Raw genomic sequence first — 18,660 nt, 5'->3', positions numbered from 1 at the left:
CCCACCGGTGCTGGTTCAGCTCTGTGTACTCGCGTGCGGCTGGTGAAGTGACTCTGGGGGTTATCTGAGAGGAGCTGGCAGTGGGGGACGTGCTCCCAGGCCTCCTGTTCCCCTGGCCAGGGGGGCTTGTTGCAGAGGGTATTGTCCCAGCAGTGGGGTTTGGGGTCTCTACGAAGCCTGGGACTGGCAGGGAGGCAATAAGGGTTATATGGGGTCTCAGGGCTGGTTTTGGTGGGTGTTGCCTTGCTGGGGTGTTTGTGCCTCTCTGCGAGTATCAAGTGGGGGACAGCAGGGAGCCTGCCCCGGGGAGAGGTGGCTGTGCCCTCCTGGAGGTAGGAGAGATCAGGGATGTTGGGGGGGGCTTCTCTCCCCCTGGGACAGCAGTTTCTCAATGGTGGGTGCTGCTGTCCCAGATGGACCATTTTGGAAGTAAAGATTTCTTCCTAGATGCTGTGTGAGAGGAGCATTTCTGTGCATAGGGAGTGAAATGCATCTCTGGGAGGCGTTGTGATCTCTGCAGAGGGGAACTCCAAGCTTTGATTTAATTAAACAAGCGAGAACACAGAGGCAGCCTGTAGCTGGGTTTAGAACTGGTGAAAAGGGGTGAATTTGCTATAAGTAGCTCTTTGTGGCAGGAGAACAACCCTGCACTGGAGAAAAATGGCTGAGCCTGGAGCCCTGTTTTTCTCTGCTTGCTCTGCCAAAGAATTGTGCTAAAATCCCATGTGGGGCTGCGTGTGGGATGGCAGCTTGGGTGCCCAAGCCCGCAGGGCTGCCAGCTTCACACAGCACGTCTGTTTTGCGTGCATCAAACTTGAAACCACTGCACCGGCAGCACTGAAATCTCCGCAGGGCAGAGAACGTCATGCTCCCTTCCAGCGGTGTCTTTTCCACTCCTGCCTACAAGCCAAAGGGCCAAGGGGGCACAGCGGGAGCCCCAAACCTGCCCTGCGCAGAGCAAGGCCCAGGTATGTGGCCCTGCTGTCCCAACACGTTTGTGCCCGTCTGCGGGGGATGAGGGGCTATGAGTTTATTGCTGCCTGCCTGTTCTGCTGCTTCCCCACCTGGGCTGTTCTGCAAAGCTCTGTCGTCTTGTCAAAAGCTGGGTTTTTTAATGACCTAGTTAATCCTCCTACCTTCTCCCCGATGATGGATGAACCAGCCTTTACTTTTATTCTACATGCATTTTTGACTCATTAGATGACTAAATGAGGTCTTTTTTTCAACTGGGGAAAGCTTGGGATGCAATCACAGAATCATTCAGGTTGGAAAAGACCCTTGGGATCATCGAGTCCAACCCTCAGCCCGACTCTACAAAGTTCTCCCCTACCCCACATCCCCCAACAGCTCATCCAAACGACCCTTAAACACACCCAGGGATGGGGACTCCACCACCTCCCTGAGCAGTCTATTCCACTGTCTGACTCAGGGAACTAGATAAAAAAATGTGTGTTTGACCTACGCAACAGCCCCTGGATGGGCTCTGCCCAGCTTACACACTGCCTCTGGGTTTGTGCCTCTGAAAAACAAACACTGCAAGGCCAACTGCGCTTCCACTTCCCCGGGACTTTTAACACCCGTTTGCTTTACTTTCCAGCTGACCCCTGCTCCGGGGCTCCGCGGTGCCGGTGCCCCTGCCCTGCCCGCGGCCGCCCCGTCCCCGCTGCCTGGGCAGAGCCGCGGGGGGGCACCACTCACCCGTTGCGCCGCTCTTAGCAGCAATACGGGCGGCGGGTTACGGTACCGGCTGTTTCCCGGCAACCGCGGCGCGGCGGGGATGGGCGGGGGGAGCCCGGCGGCGGGCGAGCGGCATCTAACGGCGGGGCCGGGGCTTCGGGATCCCCGGGGATGGTGGCGGGGCCGCCCCTGGCACCACCGGCTGTCCGGGGGACACGGGGACGAGCGGTCCGGTGTGCGCCCGGGCGTGGGGACACCGGGACACGGGACACAACTTCAGGTGATGCTTCATTTACCGCTTAGCAGGCAGAAAATTGCGGCCCAAAGGCCCCCCCCCCCCCCCCCCCCCAGGGCAGCCAGGCTGGTGGGGTTTGATGTTTGGGGGCGCTGATGCCGCCGTGGTTTTCCCTTTAGGGCCTGTTTTGGTTATCAGCCTCGCTGGGGCTGGGCCGGCTTCCCCTGAGCTCCAAAAATCCTCTTGGGTTTCTCCCAGCTGAGCCGTGTGTGGTGGCCGCGTTGAACACGAGTGGGGCAGAGGGATGTCAGCCATGACCGTGGCCTCGAACGGGGCACTTCCCGCCGGGACGGTGGTCCAGAGAGGCAGCACGCAGCCCTCGCCCCTCGTCTTGTCTGGGGAATGAGCTGCTGTTGGCAGCGTGGCAGGGCTGGTGTCCCTCGGGGGGTGTGGGGGGCTGCAGTCACCCTCGGTTTGTCCTGTGGATCAAGATCTGCCCCTGAGTTTTCTTGGGTCACGCTCTGGTCCGGCCCGCAGTCGGTGGAGATGCTCAGGCCGTGTCAGAGCCACCTCTAGGTACAAGCACTGTGGCCCAGGGGTGATGTGAAGATGGAGGTAACGTTACCCAGGCTCCTTTCTGTCGTCTGCAGCAGTCTGGCAGCTCCCGATGCTTGTTCCCCTCTCTATCAGGTATTTTAAAATTCTCCATGCAGGCGGTACAAAGGGTAATTGCTGAAAGAAACAGCCCAGCCAACATAACTGTTAACTGTAGCTTTCACAGAATCACAGAATCGTCTTGGCTGGAAAAGCCCTGGAAGCTCCTCCAGTCCAACCATGAACCTCACTCTGACCGTTCCCAACTCCACCAGATCCCGCAGCGCTGGGTCAACCCGACTCTTCAACCCCTCCAGGGATGGGGACTCCCCCCCTGCCCTGGGCAGCCCATTCCAACGCCCAACAACCCCTTCTGTGAAGAAATCCTTCCTAATATCTAGTCTAAACCTTCCCTGGCACAACTTGAGGCCATTCCCTCTTGTCCTATCGCTTATTACTTGGTTAAAGAGACTCATTACTACTTGGTTAAAGAGACTTTATTTGCCTTGTGCTCTGCAAATCTGGTATTGTTTAGGTCTCTGATCCTTCCAGGTGTAGGGAGTGAGTGGGCAAAGTGGGGGACGAGCACAGAGCATGAAGGGTGCTCCTGGCAGCAGGAGACAGGGCCAGAGGGGATTCGGACCTGGCAGCTTCATCCTGACCCAGCATCAGCCTCTCAGGGCCAGCCCGCATGTGTGCACCCCTGTGCAGCAGCCCTGTAAATGAGGTGATCGTTAAAGGGAAGAGGAATGTGGCTTATAATGGAGTGTAGCTGACAACAGTGTAATGACAAAAACTTCCTCATGAATTTTCCTGGGCAACGCATCTCAGGAGGGGTGGTTGTGAATGAAATGTTTTAAGTAATAAAAACTGTACTAAAGAAAGCACTGAAGGGACTAATTCTGCATAGCTAGAAGGGATAGAATAAATAATATAGCATAATTTATTTATTAGATACTTAATATACTACTCTAACTTCTGCAATCCCCTATTTCAGCTCTAAGATGGCTACTGTAAGGTTTGACTCTGGTTAATTCTTGCAGAGGAAGATGTGTATGGGTCATCTGCTGAATCCCAGAGCACCTTCAGGGAAGACAGCTGTCCTCAGCCCCGTGCCCAGATTCCATTTCCACTAGGGTCTGCTAGCACTTCTTCTGCAGCTCTTAAGTAAAACCTCATCTGCAAGAACTGGCCAGCTCAGTCTGATGGGTACCACTACCTGAGTATTTGATACTAGAGGAGAAAAATCTATGGTGTTTCATACCAGGACACAAACAACTGGCACTGCCTAGGAACAGCTTTGTTCTGGGTCAAAAGTGTGGCAGACCACGGCAATAGTTAGCTGGGAAGTTCAAAGCGCCATGCAAGGGAGGTGATGCCATCCAACAGATGCTCGTCTTCGCTCTGAGCCAGCTCCCAGGTTTGCCAAGGTGCTGACAGCACGCACTCAGTGAAGAGATGAAAGACAGCGTCTTCCCTTCTGCTGACTGAGATGATGTTCTGCCAGGTGTAAGGTCTTCCACCAGCACAACCTGAATTTCAAAACGTAGCACTGCGGCTGGTGTTGTACCTAAAAGGAAGGAAAGCCTTACACCGTGGGGGGTTGAAGTTTGGCAGAGATGCTAGAGGTGTATGTGGACACCAGCAAAAGCTACTAATGTGAGAAAGGCATTAGCTGTGTTTACCCTTCCCTTATCTTGGAGCCAATGGAGAAATTTGTCCCCCTTTCCTTTTGCAGTGTCACAACCCAAGTCATATTTTTGCTGGTGAAAATCTAATGGCTAAAGGAAGAGAAGGTTTTCCACTCGTTTCAGGAAAGGAGTGCTATGTCCTTGGCACGAGGTTGTTTTGGCATTCCCCATAGAGCCTGGGACAGTCACCCTCCCGTGCTGGTGACTGCTGTAGATAGAGTTGGAGGAGGTAAAGTATCTTGTGTTTGTAAAGACGAAACTGTCACACTGTGTCCCCACCAAGCTCACCCAGGGTCTCCCGTGGTCCCTCTGATCACCTGATTTTTCCAGCTGCGAAGAGCCCTTGTGACCCTTCAGGGCAGTGGTGAGTGGGAAGAGTTGTCATCCTCTGCCCTCAAACCCCGCTGGTGTGAACTGTCCCCGCAAGATCCTGAGTGTTTTTGGCATTTTCCTTTGAAGGGCACAGTGCCAAAGGGATTAGCAGAAGAGTCAGACTAAGATCGACCAACTCCTGCGGTGTGTTACTAACAACGGTGCTGTTAACACCCACCAAAGCTCACGCGCTTACAAGACTGTAAATTCCCCTGTCTTCTAGGTGGTCAACCACCAGGAATGTGCTTCTGGCACCAAAACACCAAGTGCCTCATCCAGGAGGGTGCTGATGCAGAGGACAACTCGCCTGTTATGTCCTTGGCTGAGCAAGATGTCACTGTGGTTCCTGCATCTCTCCAGTCACCCTCTAACGTCAACCAAGCCAAGGACTTCATTCGCTGCCTGCCACCTCACCTGTCCATGTACATCCTGGGTAAAGCTGCTCCTGTTTTCCAAGGGTGGTTTCCCCCAAGGGTAATGAATGGTCTCTAGCGTGGATAGGGCGTTAGTCAATCTGTGCCTTTAATTTCTCAGGGCTTTTGGATGAAAAATCCCTCAATGCATGTGCTGCTGTGAGTAGATGCTGGGATTTTCTGGCCAAAGAAGTCAAGAAGGAACGTGTGTGTCAAAGCATAATACAGGAGAAGATCCTGTATTTGCAGGTATGATGCCTGGGTTTCTGCCATTATTATGCACTTTAAGAAGAGTGTGTTTTTCTGTTACTGCCCAAGGCATTAGATGGAGATGCTTTTATTAGCAGCTACCTCCCAACTTCACCCTGTTCGTTCTTCCTCCATCTGCAGAGCTAAGCCAGGTCAGATGTTTGTACTGCCACAAGTAAGCACAACAGAACAGCTTTGCTGACCTTTAGAGAGCCTGTGACTCCAAAAAAGGATCAAAACATTCTTGTAATCAAGAAAGCAGAGTTTGGTCACAAATGCAACTACTGGACTTCCAGGAGCTTGTGGAAATTGAGCAGAGCTACCTGAGGCAGCTCAAAAATGAGCTTCATTTGCCCCACATAGGAAGATGGAAACGCTAGGCTTCTTTGTGAGAAGTTGGAGCTGGTGGTTGGGACAGGGTAAAGCAGAACTTCTAGGAAAGGCTTGTCCTGGTTAGTACAGATCTGCCATACACCAAGCTAAGTGTAAGGTAAAATCCCCAAAGAGATAGTTAGGACTCTCCGCATGCTTTGATTTGTGAAGAAAGAACAGAAATCTCTGCTCTGTGCTAGCGTTCAGGAAGGCTTAATGGAAGGTTTCACACATTAAAAATGAATCTTAAATATTGATAAAGATGCTTTGAGAGCCTCTCATCTCAGTGGGTTTGGATTCTGAATCAACTGAGCACTCACCAAAGATGAGATGCACTTTTGAAATTTTGCAGCTTATTAAACGGTCAAGACTAGAATTTGGAAAAAAATAAAAAGCAATTATTTTTCACAGGAATTTAAATCTTATACCGACAAAGTGGTAAATGCAAACTAGGTCTCTTAGACAGTGACAAGGAGCCAGTGTGTGCAGCTCAGCTTTGCATGTACCTTCAGCGTCCCATGGAAATGCTGAAGCATCAGCACATGGGCAGCATCTTTCATGTGTGTGGGCTCTGCAGTAACTGCGTCGCCTCTACTGGTTTGTTCCAGGGGTTGTGCCCCAGAGGAGCAGTTTCAAACTATGCTAAAACAGTCGATGTGACAATTCCACAGTTAAACGAAGAGGGTGATGTCATCGAAGTGAAAGGTCACAATTGGGGAAGTCAAACGAAGGTACGTTGGAAGTTGTTTGCCTTCCATGGATCTGGCATTTCAGTATTTGGGGAGGAAGGAGGACATGGTAGTCTTGGAAGACAGGGCAGTGAATTCGGAGTTGCTTTGCTCTTCTCCCACTCCCGCTTCTGGCTTCGACCATTGTGAGCACTTCATAAGGATAATGCTTGCTCAGCACCTTCTTGCACAGGAGGGAGCCGGCATCCCTGAACTCCTGCTGTGTCCTAACGTGTCCCCCCCCTGCACGCAGAGCCTTGAGGCCAGAGTGCTGGCAAGGCTGGGCAGCATCACAAGGACACGGCCTTTTCCCCAAAGAATAAAGGGTGTAGCTGTCAGGTTTTCCATTTTTGCCACGGCACATGGCATGGGAGCAACCCTTGTTTCGGCACTGACCAGGAAGTTTCTGTGCTCTGGTTGTTCCATACCAACGCCTTCTGTCTCTCTTGGTCTCATCGCTATAGTGGGGACCAAGCTGATATGTTTAATACTATGGAATAATGCTGTGTTCCTCCCTCCCTGGGTCACTTTTCCCTACTTTTCTTTCACTTTTTTCTTTTACCTTTCAGGAGGAGGAAGGCAATCTGCAGGCAGCCTATCATGATCTGAAAACTGACACGATCCAGCTGGAGGAGAGAAATGTCTTCTGTGGCTCCTACAATATTCGTGTCCTCATGGAGCAGTGAGTAGACTGCCCGGCTGTAGGGCCAAACAGCAGCTTCTGAAAACCTGTCCCATTCCCTGCGATCCTTCTGTGACAGCGTACGGCTGGAGAAGGGTCTCTCAGCATCACTGTTAAGAAATCCTCAGTGACAAATCCAGTTTTTTATAAAGATACCAAGAGAAGATATTTTTAAAGACGTAAGGGCTAGTGATCCACAGTGTATCTATCACAAGGGATATGGGGCCGGGAGGAGCCCTGTCCCCTTTTTAAGCTTACCCTCCAGATACAGACTCAGGTATGAAGAACCAGGGACCTTGGTTGTGGTGCCCTGTAAAGGATTCACCCACTTAAGCGTATTGCCCATCAGGATGCTCAGTGAGGACCATTAAGCATCAGAGAAGTTCCCGTTGTACCTTGTTAGCTGGCTAAAGCTCATCTCAATCGCCATTTCTTATCTAGATCAGACCGAAGCAGAATAATCCACTACAGTGGTGGAAACCTGGTAGCCGTTGGCTCTGCAGACCGAAAAGTGAGGCTTCTTGGTACGTCGGGAATGAAAGAAGTGCCACCTCTGCTCTCTGGCCACGCTGGCAGCATCAAAGCACTCTTCCTCAATGAGAAGAAAGGGTTTGTTCTCAGTGCAAGCTTTGATCTCAGCATCAGGTGAGCAGCACTGGGTCTGTGCCCTGGTACCACCCCTTGGAAAATCCAGGAAAAATGAAACTTTAATCCTTCCACTCCAACCCTTAGGAATCCTCCTTCCATCACTTTCATTAGAGCAATGAAGAAAGACAATAGACAAGGAAACGCATCCCCCACTCACACGGGACAGTTTCTGTTTCCCAGTTTCACCCAGTAACATAGGAAGATGTGTTGATGCACAGGTTTTCCTAAAGTATCTTAAGACACCAGATATGTTTTCCATGGGCAGTGAGATTCTGACCTTGCTAAGGTCAGCATCAAGTTCAGGGAGGCTGGATTTCTCCATGACGTTTTAGAAGGCCTGTTGTGCTAAGCAGGCTCAACACCTGGGTACCTGCTGTACAGCTGCTCCTTCCCAGGTACTGCACCCGGAAACAAGGGGTGGAGAAGATCAGCTCTTCCATCTCATCACTAAATCTCAAAAGTATCGTGATGAGACGTGAAAAGCTAAACAGCAGGTTGCCTGGCTCTGGCATGGCAATTGCATAGGAGCATTTAACTAAAGGGAAAGAGTTTATACCGACTCAGGCTCTGTCCTCCCTGCCCCTTCCCACTCCAAAAGGGCTGTTTGTTTAAGTGCAGGCTTGAGTTCTCTAGATAAAGTCAACAGAAATCATCTTGGTCGGTAAAGAAACAATCTTATCTGGAAGGCTCTACATTTTAAGGTTAATTGAAGGTAACTGTGACAAAGGTGAAATCTAGCTGCACGTTTCCAGGCAGTTTGGAGGCAAAAGAATATTGGTAAAAAATTAATACTAAGCCTGACTTCGTCATTCCAAATCCTCCAACACCTTAACGGAATGACTCTTGGTTTTAACCTAGTGCGTATGGGGGAAGAGCTGGAAATAATGAGTAAGATGAATAAGCCATCAGTTAATTACTGTATTCCCTTTTTGGTTGGTCCTTTGTAGATGCTGGAATATATACAGTGGTGCTTGTGTGAAAATTTTTAACGGTCACTGTGGGACAATCACCTGCTTGGACTTATATGAAGAGAAGTTTGTGTCAGGAGCCAGAGACGGGATGGTAAAAGGTGAGAGCCAAGATTAGCAGCTTCCCAGCTGAAGGCAAACAGGAGTGAGCAATGGGCAGAGTACTTGGGAGTTGTGATGAGTGTAACACATGCAGTGTATGAGTATGAAAGTACGTCTATAAATCAGAAGGTGAATTTTAGTATCTCATGTTTTTGCTTCCAGAACAGCCTAAGCTGACACATGTGCACACAAGGGCTCTGATTGTGTCATTGAATAAATTCTCATTATTTCTGCTTTTATTCAGTTTTAATAGGGCTAGACCAAGTCTTGGAAGAGTTGTATTAACTTTCAGCTTTGCCAGAAATTTCCTTGTTGTGAGCTTACAGAATACGGATGAAAAGGATGTGCCATTTTCTGGACTTCACATTTAAACCCTTTGCCATGCAATTACACTCTTTAAGCCAACACCTGGCTCCATGCAGAGCTGCAGGTAGAAGGTGCAACTGTAATTCCAGTAGTATCTTTTAATTAAATCAGAAAAATTTATTGTTGGGGCATATATATTTAATATTTCTCCCCTTTGTCCCTAACAGTGTGGAGCTTGGAGAGTGGGAAATGTCTCAAGACCCTGAAGCACAACAGTGCTGTTTGGGTAGTTAAAATGGACGGCACCCGTATTGTCAGTGGGGGTGGCCAAGGGCTGGTGAAAGTCTGGTGTGCTGATACTGGCACTCTGATCAAAGTAAGTTTCTTCTTAGCTGGATAATTTTGTGCTAAATAGTCAAAAATCTTCTGTGCTAGTGTATCATAGCTTTTTGCTTTTGTTGAAGACCCAATCAAAAGCAGTCTGAACTGATAAAAGAAGCTGCAGAATTATTTGTAAGCAAATAATATAAAAACTGATTTGAAAACAACTGTCAATTTTTACCCAAATTTTGATTTGCCTTGCTTAACCCCCACCGTTACTTGATCTCTGTAGATACATTAATCTCTGCTCCTGTAGAAACATTCAAAACCTGGGAAGAGGGTGGGGAGGGCTTGGCTAACAGCTCTTGGCTAACAGCTCTTGGGGTTGAAGGTGTCGTGGGTTAGATCAAAATATGAAACTTGCTCTCAGAACCAGTTTATAAAGCTGAAGCAGCTGGATACTGCTCTGCAGTGTAACGATTGAGGCCAGAGTCTGCTTTACCTTAGCAGGCGTCCAGAATTAGTTGAGAGGAGCGAAGCTCCTTCTACCTGTGGGGAAGAGAGCTGCCAGTTGAGATGCATCTCAGACGCCAGCTACCCCAGCGCCAGCTGAGCTGTTTGCAATTGTCCCTTCAACTATAGTCAGAGCAGTCCACTCTGATCTCCTGGGTGAATCCTTGTGATCTCCTGGGTGATTCAATAGATCACAAAGGTCCCAGTGCAGTAACATCTATTTAGCACATGTAATAAGGATGGAAAATGGATGTTAATTCCACGCCAGTAGCTCATCATCATCAACAAGCTCAGAATATTTCTTATAAGTGATTATAAAACTAATACAGTTATCCATAGGGTGTATTGATATATTATAATAACACCCAATAAAATGACAGTATAATATATAAGGCTGCTATTGTGAATGCCATAAGATATCTTGGCACATTTATATCCAGATTGCTGACAGTGTTGCACCTATTTCTTTACTTTGCAGACATTAGAGGGGCACCAAGGCCCAGTTAAGTGCTTGTCCTTTGATCAGTGGCACCTAGTCACAGGAAGCACCGATGGATACGTCCTGGGATGGAGCATGTTGGGAAACCTTAAGAGATGCCTAATGGCTTTCCGCCACCCTAAGTAGGAGTCGGATGTGTTTCGAGTTGTATTCAACAGTCCACTAAATCTGTAAAAAAAAAAAAAAAGTCTCCCTTATAGGAACACAAAACGCCTTCATTATCAGTTTTAGGATTTGAAATATCCCCACTTTCAACAATCAATCTTCATCTTTAAAACAGTGTCAGGCACTATTGTGGTCACAACCAGTGTTTGTCAGTTAAGACCTATAACAACCTAAAATGCAAATACGCAACCACTTGCTCACAGGTAGGGGTGGCTTAAGACTGACAGTGCATAGTCCAATATTTCAAGGATCCCAACCCATATGCAGAAGGGGATCATGCCACCTAGTCAGCAGAAGATACTGTCTGTGTCGGAGGAGTCTCAGTTACATGCTGAACCCTATCAACTGTATATTGTTATCTTCTAAAACTTTAATTGTTTATTAGAACTGTGAAAACTGTAGCATCATATTGTTTTAATTTAATTTCCTAGACATAAAAATGAGATTTAAAACACAGCAGATGGCCATAACGCCACTGGTTGCTCTGAGGGTGTACTGGGTTGATTTGTTTGGACATGGAGTGATTATGACGGACTTCACTACTCGGCCGTTTAAATATCTCAGTGAGCTTCTTTGTTCAGCCTGTTGATGGAGGCAGAGCTTTGCATCTCCTCCGAGACAAAAGAGGTGGTTGATCACGTCTCCTTGTGAAAGCATGATGAGTGTTCCAACACTGGCATATTGTGTTTTCAGGGAAGTTCTGTCTCTGGAGTTCCTCTATCTCAGAGTCATCAGCGGCTGTGCTGACGGAAGGATTCGTATATTTAACTACCTGACTGGCACTTGCCTGAAAGTGTTGATGGCCAGTAGCAGAGGGGATCCCATATCTTCTTTCTGTGTTGCAGAAAACAGGTTGGTGATGACAGCTGCAATCAGTCTCTGAACCAAACTAGGTAGATAACACTGTAATTTAAGGCATTATGGTTTGGGGGTTTTTTACCATACTTCTCACAAATAAGCTTTAAAGGGCTTTACTGCTTATTGACTGCTTCAATAACTTGGTTTTGTTAGCAATGGCTGAAAATAGATTTGCTTAGTCCATTCAGCAATCTACAGTTTCCTGTTTCTATACAACTTAAGATATAGCATCACTACCCCTGGAGGTGTTCGAAAGACATGTAGGCCTGGTGCTTAGGGACATGCTTGAGTGGTGGACTTGTCCATGTTAGATTCACAGTTGGATCTGATGATCTTAAAGGTCTTTTCCAACCTAAATAGTTCTACGATTCTAAGGACCAACTGTAAAGCTGAATTGAGAACCCAAATTTCTTAAGGGGTTGGAGAATCAAGCCCAGGCCTGACAAAGCCTTTACCTGCCTCTTTATAAGCCAATAATGGAAAATTCTTTCAGGTTCCTTCACATCTGCACCTCTAAACTGAAGGTAGTTCCCAGCTTCTGTGTAAGCAATAGCTAAAACACTGCTGTGTTATCAATGCTGTTTTGGTCACAACTCTAAAATACAATAATCTGTGGGCTGCTATGAAGAAAACTAACTCCATCCCAGCCAGACCTAGTACACCAATTTAGGTTTAAATGACCCTAATAACGTGGTGTCTCCAGTTTCTTTTGGCATTGCACTGATCTAGCTTAGTCCACTGTTGGCAATTTTCATCCTAATTATTTTAAAACTAATTTTGCCTTAGAGCTGAATGAAAAGAGCCCCGCAGAGCTCATACATAGTATGAGTTAAAATGTACCACGTCTGATTGGACTGGTCTGATGGGACTAATTGCTACTGCTCCCTTAAACAAGCGATGGTTATCTCCAGACTGTTTAAGTGCCCTCAGGTTTTGCATTGCACAGAAGCAACCGGCCCTGTTAGGTAGTAACTGCTGTGTTAATGATATCTGTGCTTTTAACAGCTTTTTTCTTCCCTTCTCCAGGCTGGTGATCAACTCACCAACTAGTCTGTTGATGTTCCAGTTTGAGGATGTCAAGTGGGACTATACCTTAGACTCCGACAGAGAGATGGTGGGGAAGAAAAAATGGCCCAAGGGGACTTCAAGCAGCACATTGCTTCAGCGAACGAAACGCCCCGACCTCGGCCACATGCATCAACTTGCTCTGAAGACACAAGGTGCTGACCAGCTCGTGCTGTCTTGCTGCATACACTGGTGGCCACCAAAAAGCTGTGGAACATCTCAAAGGATTACATACAGCCTCTGCAATATGCTGCCATTTTCTAAAATGAGTTCAAGTACCCACTGCCTTCATCTGAATCAATTTACAGACGCTGCTTTTCTAAAGTGCAGTCTGGTAGATGTGCTGTTGCATTTCAATAGTTCTGTCATTTCCAGGCTTTTGTGAAACCTTTGTACCTCTTTAGAAAGGTTTGGTATAAATTCAACACGTTTGTCAAGACAGGCACTGTCACTTTCTAACTGAGTAATAGAGAAATCAGTAGTATTATTCATATTCGTACAGCTGGCATGCACGGAAACATGCTGCTGATTCAGTGCTTGAATTATTTATTAGAAAATACTCTAGAAAGTCATAGGACACCTGCACTCAGGATCTGCCATCACGAGGAAATGTGATTGCACATAAGCAGGCACCTTTTAAATTGTAACATGGTGATGTTATTTTTTTAAAAATCAGCAGTTATTTAATACAGTATGTATCACAAATTTTCCAGCTCTAAAATCAAACTGTATGTTGCAGATAAACTCATGGGCTAAGAAAGTTTTTGTGCCTTTAAGGCCATCAGATGCTGGCCTCCTTGATGCAGCCCTGCTTGGTAAAAGATCTACAGTTTGTAGGAACAGGAAGCAAGTAGGGAGTGCAATATATTTTAATTTTAGTGGCAAAAATGTATAGGTTGAGTATACATACTTAATATTTTTAAAAAATCAACATTTGCTGTCATCTTTGAATTCTGTGAGGTTTTCTGCTAATCAAATATCTTTGGATTATTTCTAATACCGAGGCCTTTAGAAGCTGTGATAAGAGACAAAACCAAAGACTTGAAATCTCATCAGTTATGAAGATTTTATTTAATAAAAAAACCAATTTAACACCAGTGAAGTTTAGAGATGACTCTTCCTTCCGTTTTCTAGCTCTCTGCAATGGACTGATGAAATCAGCAGCTTGCCAGCAGCAGCAGCATTTTCTCAAGATCAAAAAGAATTTTCATGATCAGGCAGAGCAGCAGAAAAAGCTTTTCGCTCCTGGTACCACCCAGCCCCATGGCTTTGCCTCGGGAAAGTCAGCGAGAGCACGTTCTGCAAGAATCCTAGCACGTACTGGTAAGGACTCTTCACAGCTATGTAGGACAGTAATTCTTTAAACAAGTGCACCTAAAATAACTGAATGGATTAAACAAAAGGTGAGGATCTCCAGAAGACAGGCCCGTTCTGGATTAAAGGTTTGCAGGGGTAAAACAGATCACTTTGCAGAGCCTGTGATGGCTACAGAAGCTGCTTTAGATCAATCAAATAAATAGGACAAGAGATCAGTTCTAGCTATAAAGCCTAGTTCTCTGGTATCTAGGGGATTTTACTGTATCCTTATTCTATTTTTTTGATTTCTTTAAGAGGTGTAGGAGAATTGTGCACAAAATTTATTCAAGTAGTTGGTATTGAATCAATAGCAGTATCTCAGAAAATTGTTTTTAAAAATTATATGTAAATCGTCTCAGCAGTGACGTGGCAACCTGAAACTTGTAAATGAGATAGTACTGAGATCACAGACATGGTCTGTGGCCATATGGCATTTGTCTCAAGTTAACTCTTCTCACGTTCTATATTCAGAATCTGTTGGGATCTTAAACTTTAAGACATACTCCAAAATCTTACTTCAGAAGAGCTGTACCAATTGAAAATCTCCAACCCCAGACCCCTGGTGTTTGTAACTAAGATGCAGGGTCATGTGTATGTGCAGATTAAACAGCTGTAAATTCTGTGACAAGGAACAAGCAGTAATTTTCATTAGCTTGTTTTGCTGTATTCTGCCTTTCTGCACTGTAACTTAATGTTCTCTGAAATACATTTCCAGCGGGCAGAAGTTTGTTAACCAGCCTGGAAAACAGAATTGTATTGCAAAGCAATGACATGTGAACGGCATGACATTGCAAAGCAAAGTGACAAATTAATCGCTATGGCAAGGCCATGGGACTGAGCATCTTACACAGTCTGTGTCATAATCCCCATCAAATTCTTAGTCAAGGCCATAATCACACAATCCATCTTGATGTGTCTGTCATACAGCACAGGTCACCCCATACACCCCCGAGACTGCAAAGCTAGGCTGTGAAGCATGCCTTGTGATTTCCAATTCAATTGCAGCTCTCGGTAGTTAATAGTTCAGAGTGGTTCTTAGCTGTTGGCTACTTCAAAGATTTCTACCAGGAACCAACTTGTCTTGAAGGCTTTTCCCAAAGCACAAACTGTAGGACGAGAAAGGGGTGTATGGGAAGAGGTGATGGGGAACCTCATTCCTTTTAGAAAGCATGGTTTCAAACACGGTGGATACCAAGCCCTCCACACACAAATACAACATATGTTATGGAGTCTGACTTCAGTTTGACCCATACAGGCTATGGCAAGGAACACTTCTCAGTCAGCCAAGACAGAGTTACCTCTGACATTGGCAGCGTTACTAGTGAGGGTAAGGATGAGCAAACCAAAATGGGCACCACTGCCTTGTAGCTTCCTAAGATGCCTGTTCTGTAGATAAACTGGGACCATCCATATGCCTGTCAGTCCAGCACCCATCCTTGGTCTTACTCAGAGTACTAACCCGCCCACAGCGATCACAAACTCAGCTCCAAATGTACTGCTTTATTTCTGGAAACAGATGGCAAATCTGGACTTGGCCCTTCTCTCTATGCACCTGCACGTCCTGACAGGGCAGAAGCCGCTCTGCAGCATGAAAAGAGAAGAGGTCCAAGTTGTCCACTGTCCCCTGACAAGTTCCTCTTAACCACCAGCATGCTGCAGAACGCCTGCAAGGCAGCGCCAGTCAGGTCCAGTACTGAGCACACTGCAAAAGTCGGGGAAGCACGGGAACCTCCATGGGAACCTCAGCAACACCACCCTGAAATGGCACGAATATACACAACCCCTCTGCAACACAAAAAGGATCAGACAGTCCAGCTCCAACGTGCGAGATTGCACAGTGATTCTCTGACTATGAAAAGAATTTCTATACCCTTTGAAACCAAACTGCTGCAGCTCAAGCTGAAAAACTCTTTGTATGGACCCACTGTGAATTCCTCCATCCCTGCTCCCTCCCTTGTACGTCCCAAGACTTGTCGTGGTTTGCTGCAAGAAAGGAAAGCTCACAGTGGTCACAGTAAAGTCATTCCTCTCCCTCAAGATGACATCCAGTTTATCAATACCTTTACAGCTTCTTCTGAACTGATCAAATCAGCACGTGAGAGGATTGAACAAATCAAAAAAGAAGCAGTTTCCAGGAGAAAAAAGCCCTTTTGTCTGTATGCTGCAGACCCTTCGCAGAATGACAGTGGGTTCAGGCTTCTGACAGGAAAAGAGAAGGAGGCGTATGAGGCAGCTACTGTAGCTCAGTATCAGGCACACCAGACAAAGCTCACAGAAGATCAGCAGAAAGCGTGCAAGAAGGCCTGGTTAAGGAAAGTTAAAGGCCTACCTATAGACTCTTTTACTGGGGAGGGGAAAACACCTGCTCCTGAACTTGGGTTCAATACATTTATCTGAGGTAATCCCTTAGTCTACAAACAACGAGTATGTGAAGATTCTGGTGTGCGGCTGAGTTGCCATGTGAAGATTCCTGTGGTTTCTAAGTATAAAAGACATCTCCTCTCTAAGTTTTCCTAAGAGATATTATTGGTGTATTCCCCTATTTCTCAAGGCAGTCAATAGACTGAGTCCTCTCCTGGATTTGTCTTGCTAGACCTGCTGTTACTACAGACACAGCACTGTTTGATGCTAATATAGCTCAAGATATGGCTCTACTGTGTGTGAATAATTAAAAAACCCCCAAAACAACTCATTAGAGTTTGTGTGGATTCATTAGAGTTTATAAGCTGAAGAAATGTGGACTGAGCCCAGAGCTGAGCCCAGAGGGTGGTGATCAGGTGCACAGTCTAGTTGGAGGCCAGTAGCTTGTGGTGTAGCCCACGGGTGAATACTGGGGCTGATCTTATTTAACATCTTCATTAAACAGTGACATGGATGATGGGGCAGGGTGCACCCTCAGCACTTGGCAGATGACACCAAGCTGGGAGGAGTGGCTGATGCCATCCCGAGGTGCTGCCATCCCGAGGGACACGGACAGGCTGGAGAAATGGGCTGAGAGCGACCTCGTGACGTTCAGCAAGGGGAAGTGCCAAGTCCAGCCCCAGGCACCAGGACATGCTGGGGGCCACCCAGCCGCAGAGCAGCTTAAAATTTAATTTGTATTAAATAAAAAATAAAGGTAGTGGTTTCTATTTTTCTGGTTTTGTGGATAAAATGCCTAAATGTGCTTGATTTCCATTAATGCTCAGGACCTAAATTGGTTTGAGTTGGGAAGACAAAAACCTGTCTAGCTGTCCAACTCTGAGTAGCTAGACCATTATACCATATTACCATTATTTTCTTGCCTTAAAGGCTAAAGGCAGGACAGTCCTGCCCATGGTCATGTCAGGGTCCTCTCAGCAGCAGTTTTGGTTTGAGATGAAAGTCTGTGAAACTCCCCACACAGTAGGGTGAGGACTAGTTTTGTTTTGTTGATTTTAATGTTATCTCCAACTTCCAAACCCTGTGATTAAGCCAGACCTTGCTAACAGTGGAAAATAACAACAGTTGTCCCCCAAAGAATAATAATGAACCAGTAATAAAAACTAAGTGTCCACGTAAAAAGAAACTACTGAAGATGTGGGAGCTGGACTGTTGTAGTTCAGGTTTGGTGCCGAAAGGCTGAGCAGGGTGGGATGAGGGAGGATGGAGGTTGGCAATTGGCCTTCTTGCAGCACATCTGTGCTACGGTACAGGGATTATAGCTGTCTGAGGTGGCTTTGCCTCAGTTTTCAGACACGAAGCAGCAAGGATTTCACACTTAGCCACGGGATGGCACTTTCTCACAAGAAATCAGGCGTAAGCCCAGCACAGCTGCAGCCAGAGGCCCTCTGGCACAACCCCCCTGGAAAAAAGCATGTAATAGAGGAAGCCTGGTGGAAAAACATCACGGAAAGGCTGATGCCTTTTCAGCCATGCCGAAGTGAGGAGGATTAGAGTGTTATCTTCCTATTTGGAGCCAATAATTCAGCATCTCCCTGCAGGTGTGGGTGGTCAGGCCTTGCAAGATGCTACAGCCAACAGAGGGGGTGTGAAATTACCTACAAAGGCAGAGCTCGACCCAGTCCTGCGACCGGCTTTAGCTCAGCACAGCGGATGCAAAGCTGGGAGCCGGGCGTCAGAGATGCACTGGAGGGGGATCAACGTATGGGAAGATGTCGTACACGGTATGTGAAGTCACGAAGGTAACTAAGAGGAGGTTGTTTTGCTGTCTTTGTGATTCACTTCTGAGTTCAATTGACCTTTGTGTGCCCCTGGGTTTTGGGCATGCAGGGGTGACAACCTGGGGGTGCTGTGGGCAGCACTGGTGGTGTGCAGGGCACGATGCACCCACGAGTAGAGATGGCAGAGTGGTGGCAAGATAGTTTTGGTAGAGTTTTGTTGTAACTAGGTGCCATTAATGTTGTACTTGTCATCCACGAAGTGTAGATAATATGATCCTGATGTGATGATACCGTATTGGTGTCACAGCATTTTTGTCCATGTAGCTCAACAGGCGATTCTGAACAAAACGTGCTTTTACCTGAGTGTCGGTTATGGCTGGAGGTGTCTGTATTTCAGCAGACAAATAGTGCCTGATGCTTCACACGGTGAAGAGAAAAGGAGCAAGAGAGTATTAAAAAGAGGCAACAGCAAGGATATGAAAAGCAAATTAAATTTTTATATAGTATTGTATTTATCAGTCATAGCTTTGAATTGCCTGTGAAATGGCATGTTGCTTTAAGTGAGCATTGCAAGTGTACTGGTTAACGAGGTAAACAGCAAGGAGTTTTTAATAGTGTCTTTAAATTGGTGTGAAAACAAAACTGTACGCAGGCAGTATTGAAATGAAAGCATGGTTTACTTGTTCATGGCTGGATCACACACC

General features: G+C 46.7%; 1 protein-coding gene across 2 annotated transcripts; it reads left to right on the top strand.

The window, feature by feature from the left end:
- The first annotated feature begins 1,830 nt into the window (after positions 1-1,830).
- On the top strand, positions 1,831-16,502 carry FBXW10B (F-box and WD repeat domain containing 10B). Of its 2 annotated transcripts, none has more exons than XM_074889132.1 (13): positions 1,831-1,957; positions 4,793-5,002; positions 5,104-5,231; positions 6,212-6,334; positions 6,901-7,013; positions 7,455-7,658; positions 8,609-8,730; positions 9,265-9,413; positions 10,350-10,492; positions 11,229-11,387; positions 12,420-12,613; positions 13,593-13,775; positions 15,331-16,502. In XM_074889132.1, exons 1-13 carry the CDS (start codon positions 1,849-1,851, stop codon positions 16,209-16,211), a joined length of 2,718 nt encoding a protein of 905 aa, XP_074745233.1. In that variant the 5' UTR covers positions 1,831-1,848; the 3' UTR covers positions 16,212-16,502. The 2 variants fall into 2 exon arrangements, with proteins under 2 accessions (XP_074745233.1, XP_074745232.1); XM_074889131.1 differs by having other exon boundaries at positions 13,593-13,781.
- Positions 16,503-18,660: the final 2,158 nt, after the last annotated feature.

Source organism: Strix uralensis, chromosome 19 (assembly GCF_047716275.1).
Source record: "Strix uralensis isolate ZFMK-TIS-50842 chromosome 19, bStrUra1, whole genome shotgun sequence".
NCBI classification, from domain to species: domain Eukaryota; kingdom Metazoa; phylum Chordata; class Aves; order Strigiformes; family Strigidae; genus Strix; species Strix uralensis.
The sequence above is the reverse complement of the archived record's forward strand: the minus strand, read 5'-3'. Positions and strand labels throughout refer to the sequence as shown.

Bases quoted from the DNA above. Each gene is read 5' to 3' on its own strand.
- FBXW10B (XM_074889131.1), top strand. From the start codon at position 1,849: ATGGTGGCGGGGCCGCCCCTGGCACCACCGGCTGTCCGGGGGACACGG. The intron at 6,335-6,900 runs GTACGTTGGAAG...TTTACCTTTCAG, and splicing joins ATTGGGGAAGTCAAACGAAG to GAGGAGGAAGGCAATCTGCA. The intron at 10,493-11,228 runs GTAGGAGTCGGA...TTGTGTTTTCAG, and splicing joins ATGGCTTTCCGCCACCCTAA to GGAAGTTCTGTCTCTGGAGT.